Source organism: Ictalurus punctatus, chromosome 8 (assembly GCF_001660625.3).
Source record: "Ictalurus punctatus breed USDA103 chromosome 8, Coco_2.0, whole genome shotgun sequence".
NCBI lineage: Eukaryota > Metazoa > Chordata > Actinopteri > Siluriformes > Ictaluridae > Ictalurus > Ictalurus punctatus.
This window is the reverse complement of record NC_030423.2, coordinates 8,203,338-8,213,902: the sequence shown is the minus strand read 5'-3', so window position 1 is coordinate 8,213,902 and position 10,565 is coordinate 8,203,338. Positions and strand designations below refer to the sequence as shown.

General features: G+C 36.9%; 2 protein-coding genes across 2 annotated transcripts in view; both read left to right on the top strand.

Annotated features, from left to right (window-relative positions):
* Window positions 1-6,600, top strand: part of atg2a (autophagy related 2A) — a 39,983-nt gene extending 33,383 nt beyond the window's left edge. The window contains exons 38-42 of the mRNA XM_017474656.3: window positions 885-967; window positions 1,273-1,394; window positions 2,158-2,312; window positions 2,635-2,787; window positions 4,683-6,600. Coding sequence (XP_017330145.1) covers window positions 885-967; window positions 1,273-1,394; window positions 2,158-2,312; window positions 2,635-2,787; window positions 4,683-4,919 — 750 coding nt within the window. The 3' untranslated portion in view covers window positions 4,920-6,600. The remainder of the gene's footprint in view (window positions 1-884; window positions 968-1,272; window positions 1,395-2,157; window positions 2,313-2,634; window positions 2,788-4,682) is intronic.
* A 198-nt stretch (window positions 6,601-6,798) lies between these two features.
* Window positions 6,799-9,543, top strand: trmt112 (tRNA methyltransferase activator subunit 11-2). The gene is made up of 4 exons (XM_017473377.3): window positions 6,799-7,008; window positions 8,055-8,156; window positions 8,228-8,320; window positions 9,194-9,543. The coding sequence occupies exons 1-4, from the start codon at window positions 6,934-6,936 to the stop codon at window positions 9,293-9,295; spliced, it is 372 nt and encodes a 123-aa protein (XP_017328866.1). The 5' UTR covers window positions 6,799-6,933; the 3' UTR covers window positions 9,296-9,543.
* Window positions 9,544-10,565: the final 1,022 nt, after the last annotated feature.

The window sequence follows — 10,565 nt, the reverse complement described above, 5'->3', positions numbered from 1 at the left end:
TCCACGAGGTGAGATCTTGCATGGAGCCCCAGGCCGAGGGAGATTGACAGTTCTTTTGTGTTTCTTCCATTTGCGAATAATCGCACCAACTGTTGTCACCTTCTCACCAAGCTGCTTGGCAATGGTCTTGTAGCCCATTCCAGACTTGTGTAGGTCTACAATCTTGTCCCTGACATCCTTGGACAGCTCTTTGGTCTTGACCATGGTGGAGAGTTTGGAATCTGATTGATTGATTGCTTCTGTGGACAGGTGTCTTTTATACAGGTAACAAGCTGAGATTAGGAGCACTCCCTTTAAGAGTGCGCTCCTAATCTCAGCTCGTTACCTGTATAAAAGACACCTGGGAGCCAGAAATCTTTCTGATTGGCTAATTCAATACGTTTCTGTCTTAAGTTACATATCTTGAATTTTATTAGTCAGTTGTGTGTTTTCATTTGGTTGTGGTTCTAAGTGTGTGCAGAAATCATGTTTACATTATGTATTATGAGTATACAATATCCCAGATAAAGCTTGATGTTTTTAGTCAAGTTGAATATAAAGTATCCACAGAATATCTAGTATCTGTAAAGAAGGGAGTTTTTAAGTATTTTTGTGTAGAGAAGGTAGGTTCATCACTGTTCGCTTGGTTAGCCGAGTCCATATCGAGTATGTTCTTACATGTTTATCAGAATAGCCTTAAAATCCTTAAAATTATCATTGAATTGGAATGTTCATTATGTAGTATTTATGCACTATTAAGATGGAAGTTGGTTATTGATATGTTTTAAACAGTATAAATGTCATTTAACTCTATAACCAGCTCTATGTGCTGGAGTACAGAGGCAAAAGCAAAGATTACTGCACGGTAGTTAAACCCTGTGATTGGCCCTGTGCTGTTTTTATAGGGAACGTTTGCAGGGATTCTTATTGGCCTGGCCCAACTGAACTGCTCAGAGCTGAAGCTGAAGAGGCTGTGCTGTAGACATGGGTGATTAGCTCCCTCTCACCAACATCTATCAACCTCATTCCTACACAAATCTGTACACCTCTTTGCTCTTCTTTTCTTTTCTTTTTTTTTAGGTGGCACATTTTGTTCAGGTTCATTGTAGAAAACTGGGAATATTAAATTAGCCTTCCTAGCTCTAAGTTAATGTTGTTGTTGTTGTTGTTTTGTTTTTTTTCTTAATTGCAGTGGTTTGTCACAGTATGTCACACTGTCAGGTTATTTAGATAATAATTATTAATTGATTTAATGCCAAGTATATTTTATTTACTTTGCACATTCTCTTCCAGACTGCTGGGTGTTGATAAGGTCATTCAGTACGCTGTGAACGAGTGGCTGACTGACATCAGGAAGAACCAGTTACCAGGAATTCTGGGAGGTGTTGGTCCAATGCACTCTGTAGTTCAGCTGTGTGAGTATGCATATGTAGCAATTCTTAACTTGTAAATATTTTTATTGATTGTTATGCTTAAATATAGAACGCTGAATGCACTACTTTCTCTTCTGTTATGCTCACTTTTATCCTGCTATAGCCAGATTTGTCCTAAAATATTTCTACTTGCTGGAATTTTCTTGCACTCACACAAATCTAAGCTCTGACCCCAACTTCCTGACAAGCTGGGGTATGCGAAGAAAAGAATTTCACTGTGCTGTAATGTATATGTGATCAATAAAGACTCATTATCATTATTATCATTATTAGAAGTAATGGAGATGAGGTGTTTGGGGTACATTTATGTAGGTCTTGAAGTGCAAATTTACATAGCAGGCGCAATATTCCAGCAGGCAGGAAAGTTTTGACAAAAACACTAGAGCTTTTCTTAAATCCACCAAATTGATGCTTACCAAAAAAACCCCAGCTGATTGTTTAATGTTGCTGAGGTTTTTGATCAAGTTTTTTCTGGCAGCTCTCATAATTTTGTTTTAGTACAGAATTCGCTCCATACCTGTCTGTTTGCAGGCTTAAAGTCTAGTTATGGTGCTTTTATTACTTAAAGACTTGATCCCAATCTGTGGCTTGACCCTCAAAAATGTGAGATACAGTTATATTTTTACTTCACATTACTTGACAAAGGAAATGAAACTTGTAAAGTTAAGTAAAACGTTATACGTGATGCTGAATAAATTGTTCATTTTCATTAGCTTAATTACTCCTTATTCGGCTCTTATTGCAGTTCACGGGGTGCGAGATCTATTCTGGATGCCTATTGAGCAGTACAGGAAAGATGGACGTATTATTCGGGGTCTCCAGAGGGGGGCAGCATCCTTCGGTACTTCTACAGCTTCAGCAGCTTTGGAGCTCAGTAACAGACTGGTGCAGGCTATACAGGTATGTACATGCATGCGCATACACATACACGTGCACCTATACACTCACACACACAAACACTGCATAATGTCCTTGATATGTTTAGTTAAGATCTCATTTTTAGTGACTGTGCAAAAACAAGTCTGTTTTTAGTACATGCTCATTATTAATGTTCCATTTTTCAATCATAATAGAAGCACATTCTTGAAATATAGAATATTACAAGTTTGTATAAACATCACAGATGATTATTATAAGATTAGCGTCTGGTGTTTAGCCCTGACCCCAGTGGTCACATGAAGTATATGTTATGCAAGTAAAGCATGTCATGTTTGCTCTGTAGGCCACAGCAGAAACGGTGTACGACATCCTGTCCCCAACTCCACCGCTGACCCGCGGCATCACAGAGGGACGTCCTGCCTCCCGGCCTAGACGCACCCCACAGCCAGCGGACCTCAGAGAAGGTGTGGCCAAGGCCTACGACACCGTCAGAGAGGTAGTGTTCTGCTGTGCTATACTTTTTCATTCCCTATTAAGTAAACTATATAATTCACATGTACAAATGTTTACAAACTAATATAAATAAGAAATAATATGAAGGTATTCACTGCTCTCAAATAGAAAGTATTCACCCCCTGAACATTTTGTGATGTTGCAACCTTGAACTAAAATCATCCATATCCTATATTCTAAATCAAACAATTGCAAACAAAACAGGTTTATCAAAAAAAAAAAGAGTCAGTGTTAAATACAGGTGTGCAACAATTATTGGCACCCTTTTAGTCAATACTTTGTGCTACTTCCCTTTGCCAAGATAACAGCTCTGAGTCTTCTCCTATAACGCCTGATAAGGTTGGAGAATAAATGGCAAGGGATCTGAGATCATTCCTACATACAGAATCTCTCCAGATCCTTCAAATTTCAAACTCCATGCTGGTGAACTCTCCTCTTCAGTTCACCCCACAGGTTTTCTGTGTGTGTCAAGTCAGGGGACTGGGATGGTCATGGCAGGACCATGATTTTGTGGTCAGTAAACCATTTCTGTGGTGATTTTGATGTATGTTTTGGATCATTGTCCTGCTGGAAGATCCAACCATGGTCTATTTTAAGCTTTCTGGCAGAGGCAGTCAGGTTTTCATTTAATATCTGTTGATATTTGAAAGAGTCCATGATGCCATGTATCTTAACAAAATGTCCAGGTCCTCTGGCAGAAAAACAACCTTAAAACATTAAAGAGCCACCACCATATTTAACCGTGGGCATGAGGTACTTTTCCATATGGCTACCTCTCTGTGTGCACCAAAACCACCTCTGGTGTTTATTGCCAAAAAGCTCTATTTTGGTTTCATCTGAAAAACTGAAAACATTTGGGATTGTTTTTAGATGAGAGTAGAGGCTTTTTTCTAGAAACTCTTCCAAAAAAAAGTTGTGGTGATTTAGGTGATTTCAGATTGTATATTTGGAGACTTTCTGACCCCAAGACCTAACTAACTTCTGCAATTCACCAGCTGTGATCCTTGGAGACTTTTTGGCCACTCGAACCATCCTCTTCACAGTGCGCAAAGAGAAAATAGTAGCAGAGAGAAAATAGCAGACAAAATAGTCACCCGACCAATTCCAGGCTGATTCATATAATTTCCAGTCGACTGAAAGTTCTTAATTATTGCCCTGATGGTGGAAATGGGCATTTTCAATGCTTGTGCTATGTTCTTGTAGCCACTTTCCATTTTGTGAAGCTTAACAACAACCCATTGTCGCACATCACAGATATATTCATTGGTCTTACCCATTGTTATGAATGATTAATGGAATTTGGCCTATGCGCTACCTTATTTGTACCCGTGTGAAACAGTAAGTCATGGTTGAACAATTTCCTGTTCCTAGTCACCCAGGTGTACTAAAAAAATTTAAAGCATCAATGGGAATTTACTTCAAATATATTTCTCATATGAATTCATAGGGGTGCAATAATTGTTCCACACCTATATTTAACAATGATTTTTTTTTTTTGTTTGGATAAACCTGTGTTGTGTTTGCAATTGTTTGATATCCATGAGAGCAGAGTATCTTTGAGAAATTGTTTAACCTTTTGATCTTTTGTTAAAAAAAAAAATCACAAAGACAATTTTTCACATCCTTCTTTGCTCATATTATTGGCACACCAAGGGTGCCAATACTAATGGAGGGCACTCTATACAAGGTAATTTATTCCACTAGTTAAAATAGTTCCTACCTATGACCAGAGTGTGTCCAAGACCGGATTAACAAATACTGTTCCAGCCATCTGTAAAATTTAAGAATGTGGAATAGAAATGTTTTGATTCACTTTAGTTACTGCACACACAAGCCAAATTCAGCAATATAATGGAGCCTTGTGTTTGTATGTTGTAGGGGGTGATAGACACTGCTCAGACCCTGTGTGACGTGGCCTCTCGTGGGCACGAGCAGAAAGGTCTTCCAGGAGCAGTGGGTGGGGTTCTGCGTCAGATCCCTCCCACTGTGGTGCGTCCCTTAATAGTAGCCTCTGAAGCCACCTCCAACCTGCTTGGAGGCATGCGGAACCAAATCAAACCGGATGCACGAAAAGAGGACTTCTTAAAATGGCGCACAGAAGATGGCCAAGAATGACTGATCAAAGACTAAATCAGTCTTTTTGCTAGTGTGAATGGTAGAGCGGAGACATGAGTGTGTGTATATGAAAATCTCTGAGAGTATTAATGCAAAGATGAAGGAAAAAAAAATCTGCCGCTCAGCACAACCCGACATGTTTTAAGTGGCTTCCGCATGTTAGTTGCACATTCTCACATTCAAGCACATTTACTGTGCACATGCAGAGCGCTTTGTAGGTAGTCAAGTGCAATTTGTTGCCATCCACCTGATCTGAAAGTACGCAATCATATCGATTCTGAACACTGTTTACCGTTTAAAAAAACACCTACAGCTAGCTTTTATTTCTTCTTTCCTCTCGGAATTACAAACTGGTTATCTGGGATGTTTCATTATTATTATTATTATTATTATTATTATTAATATTATTATTATGTAATTAGTTATTTGAATTGTTCAGTATTTCTTTCACCCATTATAAGGAATTATGACATTGATCAAAATGTCCAAATTGGGATCTAAGACGGCATTTTTGTCAAAGCAATATGGGAGGCAGTGTAACAGTGGCCTTTCCATAATACAATAATAATAATAATAATAATAATACATAATACAATCTAAAGTTTACTAGTGATTCTCCCACATCCTGTGTGGTATGCCCCCAGTGTTAGCGTGCCATAATTAACATCAATTTGAATGTTTAGTTTATTTTCCTAATCTCCATATACATGGTTCTGTGGCATTTCCATGCTCAGGTTCTGAAGTTTTAGTGTCCAATACATAATTTTTAGTTCCACAGACTGAGAAGTGTTGTTCAACCTCACTTGGCTTTGTCTTGTTTAGTTGCCTTTCTAGATTTAGTTTTTTTAATATTTGTCATTATAAGTAACAAAACTGCTAATCATATTCATGCAATGATGTCTGTGTATTGTAAAGGGCGTTCAGCAACTGAAAGATTAAAAAGGCTTGTGGTTAATATGTTACACTTGTTAATGAAGTTTAAGGGAAATGCATATGTACATGTACACAGTGTCTTATGAGTGAGGATGTGTATGTTTGTGGGTTGAGTGTTTTAATAGGGTGATCTACAGGCTATGAAAATCATAGCTTTCACTGTGCTTTGTTTTTCTGTAATTATTACTATATCATAAGCTGTAAGATTAATCTGTATAATACCAAGACAATGTATAAACACAATTTTATATATATATATATATATATATATATATATATATATATATATATATATATATATATATATATATATATATATATATATATATATATATATATATATATATATAAATAAATAAAACCTGTACATTGGAATAAGGGTTTGTAATATGATTGGTAAATTGTCAATCTCTCTGCCAATGTGTGGTGCTGTTTTAACCTACACACACTGGCCAATTTAATAGGAATACCTGTACCCATGCTTATTTATGCAATTATCCAAATATCATGCAAATAAGATCTGCTGGAGAAAATGTTATCATGGACTTTTTGATGGTGGCAGAAACTGTGAAGGTCTGTGATTTTTTTTGTTTGTTTATTTGTTCGTTTGTTACACTGCTCCATCATATGTTTAACTGGTCGACGTGTCTAGTCCGTAAACCAGTAGGTCTACACGTCATGTTTTGGAATGTAATGTGTTTGTCAGTGAATAGGTTCAGGAATAAAAAATCTCTATGGTTCCAATAAATAGCAGGAATATTATTGTACATATTTGAATATTGAGCTTCGTAATGAATAGTTCATGAAATACGTGTGTAGTGAGGGGCGACGTGGAGTTGTTTTTACAGATAAAAGGGTGTACAGAAAGTGATCGTTAGTTTGAGAGCCCCTGTTTAACACAAGTCTGTTCATGGCCTGCAGGTGGCACTGTCGTGCCTGAGTTTATCCTTAACGCTCATTTCAACAGCACAGAAGAACAACACGTGATAGCAAAGCTAGTGAATACTTATTATACCTAGCCCGTGGTGATCTATATATTTTTAAATTCTTCCTTAGATATAACATCACAGAGACTGCTACTATGAAGTTGCTAACGCATAACATGTTGACGTCGCATGTGAAAGGAGTAACTAAAGGATATCCTCTGCTGATCAAGGTAAACACATGTGATCTGCTAAGTTAGCTAACGAAGCTCACTAGATCAGTGATGGCTGATGTATTGGAATATTAGATGAGAGGCTAAAATCTAATGCCTGGCAATACCTTGACATTCAGACTATTAGGCTTGAACAATTATATCACAATAACAAGTCTCATGGGTGGCATGATGAGATTTAAAACATGTCCCGATATTTGTTGTCAACTCTTGTTGCTTTGTTGAAAACTTCCCTTTAAATGAATGTGTTTTTTAATTAGGTCTTGTGATTTGTATCCAATTAGAGGGTCTTTGTCTTATTTATCATTTCTATTGTTCGTAATCACTTCTAACAACTTCCTTAAAGCTTTATATGGAAAATAAAAAGTTTATAATAGCCTGCAAATCCCAACAACAGTCACACTGTGTTAAAATATAAATAAATAAATCTAACCGTAAACTTTGAATAATTTACCATATTAACAGCACCTTTCCTATTTTTTTTTTTATTATTAAACTTGAAACTAATATTAGACTTTTTTTTTAAGTTACTGAGCTTTAGAATAAACTGATTGACGTGACCAGAATGAACACTGTAAAATAATAATAATAATAATTACACGGTGGGTTAGTGGTTAGTAAATATGCCTCACACCTCCAGGGTTTGGGGTTTGAATCCCACATTCACTCTGTATGTGTGGACTTTCTCCCTGTGCTTGAGGGGTTTCCTCCTCCAGTAAAAAGACACGTGCTCTAGGCTGATTGGCATTTCCAAATTGTTGGTAGTGTGTGAATGTGTGTGCGATTGTGCCCTGTGATGGGTTGGCACTCTGTCCAGAGTCCCCCACTTTTCACCCCCGAGTTCCCTGGAATAGGCTCCCCCGCGACCCTGTGTAGGATAAGTGGTATGGAAGATGGATGGATGGATGTATCCCTCTGGCTGTGTTGCCACTTTGAGAACCCAGTATTAGAACAAACGTGACACATGAAAATTCCTTCATGTAGGTTTTCAGGGAAGAAACTGGTCTGCTTATTAATTGTCTGTCTCTTTTCTCTCCTCTCCAAAGGCGACAGAGGTCAAAGTGAATGAAATCGAGTTCAACCCTCAGTTTGTGAGCCGAATGATACCAAAGTTGGAGTGGAGCGCTTTAATCCAAGCAGCTGAAGGGGTGAGGCTGGTTCAACTAATCATTCAACAAAGGACTAATACGAGCATTGCCTAAATGGTTTGTTTCCACAGCTGGGATACCTGCAGGAACTCCCCAGCACACCTGTATCAAACTATGAGAATGATGAAGACTTTTTACGCAAAGTGCACAGAGTCCTACTGGAGGTAAAAAGAATTGTATATGAAGTTTGCACTTTGTTGTGATATGCTGAACTCAGGCTTTGCAGATTTTTCCGCTGTCTTCACAACATTAAGACTAGAGGTGGACTGATTGATCGGTTTTGCAGATTAATCTGCACTGATAACCAATTGCTGGAACTATAGGTTATCTGCAGAAATCCATCCATACCAATACTTTTTTCCAGTTGCGTCCATTGTGGGAGAGTCTGAGAAGTGTCCGCCGTCATTATACAGTAGGAGAGCAGCCTCTATAGGCAAAATAAAAGCTATCTCTTACAAATTTTGTCGTGTTATTTGAAGTGTTTTTCGCATCATTTTGGATGTGTCTATTTGCATTTGTTATTTGGAGTGTAACTTTTTGGTTCTGTTTGAATGTATATCTTTTATTTTCTTTAATATTTATTAATAGTTAATATATATTTATTTTATTTTTAAAAAATACAGTACATTTTCATGGTACAGTCAGTACTGTTTATTTTTGTAATAAAGTTCAGCAATATTTTACTTTGAGTGTTATTTTATTCGGTATCAATTTTAAAAACTATCGGTTAATTAATCCATTATCAGCAGGTACTGTACTGCCCAACTTGGTTATCAGTAAAATCCATTATTAGTCGACTTCTAATTAAGACTATTCTAGTGTTAAATCATGATGAAATTATTTGACAGTTAGCAATATTGTTTATATTCTGTATAATTATGTAGGTATACTGTATATAAATTTGCAGTAATTAAACTGAAATGTCAAAAGCAGTATTCAGTTTGGTAGAACTAATTGTTTATGACTTATCATTACTAGACATGCAGCCTGAAAACCTCAGAGCATATTTATACTAGTCATTGTTTCTGTGTAAATAGGTGGAGGTGATAGAGGGGGCTCTGCAGTGTCCTGAGTCTGGTAGAGAATTCCCCATCTCAAGAGGAGTTCCCAACATGCTCCTCAATGAAGACGAGTCATAGGAGATGTCCCCACTCCCTTTTTGTTCATATGCAACAAACAGACAACACACCACATTGCAGTTGTATGTGATTGCAGCAGAGTTTAATCGCATTGCATTGAGTCGAGATATCAAAAATCCAAACCTGGTCCTTAATTTAATAAGTTAATCTTAATGGCCAGTTCCACTGGTACTGGCCCTTGTTTCTTCAGTTCTTGTTTTTATTATGTTTTGTAATATACTTTTCAATAAAATCATGTTACAACATTACATTTTGACTGAATCTTGTATCATTTTCCAGTTGGGTTAATGACACACCTGTGAGTTAGTATGTCTTTTTAAATGCATCTCATGGCTCTGACTCATTTAGGATACAGACATTCAAAGACCACCAGAATTGACTATTGTCATTCTGTCAGGGGAGAGGGTATTCTTGCCATCTGCGTAACACCAGTGATTTAATACACTTGTTAACCAAATGTCAATATCTGGGATCCCTGGAAATCTATGACGAGCGATCTGGCTCTTTTATGATTTTATGTAGTTCAGTAATATTAGATTACAAACCAACCTGAAAAATGTTTAGTGTAATCTATTTCCCTTAAAATCCTTTTAATTAGAACAAAGACCTGATTATATTACAATAAACTTGTTTGCATGTGAGATCTGATATGTAACTGTAGTCTTTATACATAGGGACATTTACATTGATGGGCGAACATAATCACCTGATTTTGTAAATGTGAGAAATGACATTTGCTGAAAGCTCCCACTTTTTGCTTATGTCTACAGTAACTGCTAAAATTTATAAAACGAGCCTACAATAAACAATAAATCTATTTAATCCATGTATTATCCATGTATAATAAAAATCTTGAATGAATTTAAAAAATTGAGGTTCAATTTAGTTTTATACACGTTCTCATATTTATTTCTATATTTTGTTGTAATGTGCCAATTGATCATCGCAAGGTTTACTGGGTTTTATATGATTATTTGCTCTTTTTTTATACTGTGGGTTTTAGTGAAATTTACTGAAACAAACATCATCAACAACAAACACAACAATTCCTCTTCAGCATTCAGGAACCCCAAGATGCCTTGTTTATACCTTGCTGCGGTTGTTCCGACAAACAACTTCTTCCATCAGCTACTTCCTGTTGGTTTATAGGTCGATTACTCAGAGTCAGGTGTGAGGCGAACGTGCTAACCACTAAGCCACCGTGCGCCCTCTTTTCGCGTACATCTGCCTAGTAAATCCAATTTATCTAGGTTTAAGGGTAGATTTAATG

Excerpts from the sequence above, each read along its gene's own strand:
- trmt112 (XM_017473377.3), top strand. The coding sequence starts at position 6,934 with ATGAAGTTGCTAACGCATAACATGTTGACGTCGCATGTGAAAGGAGTA. Across the intron at positions 8,157-8,227 it reads TAATCCAAGCAGCTGAAGGG|CTGGGATACCTGCAGGAACT; the intron begins GTGAGGCTGGTT and ends TTGTTTCCACAG. Across the intron at positions 8,321-9,193 it reads TGCACAGAGTCCTACTGGAG|GTGGAGGTGATAGAGGGGGC; the intron begins GTAAAAAGAATT and ends CTGTGTAAATAG.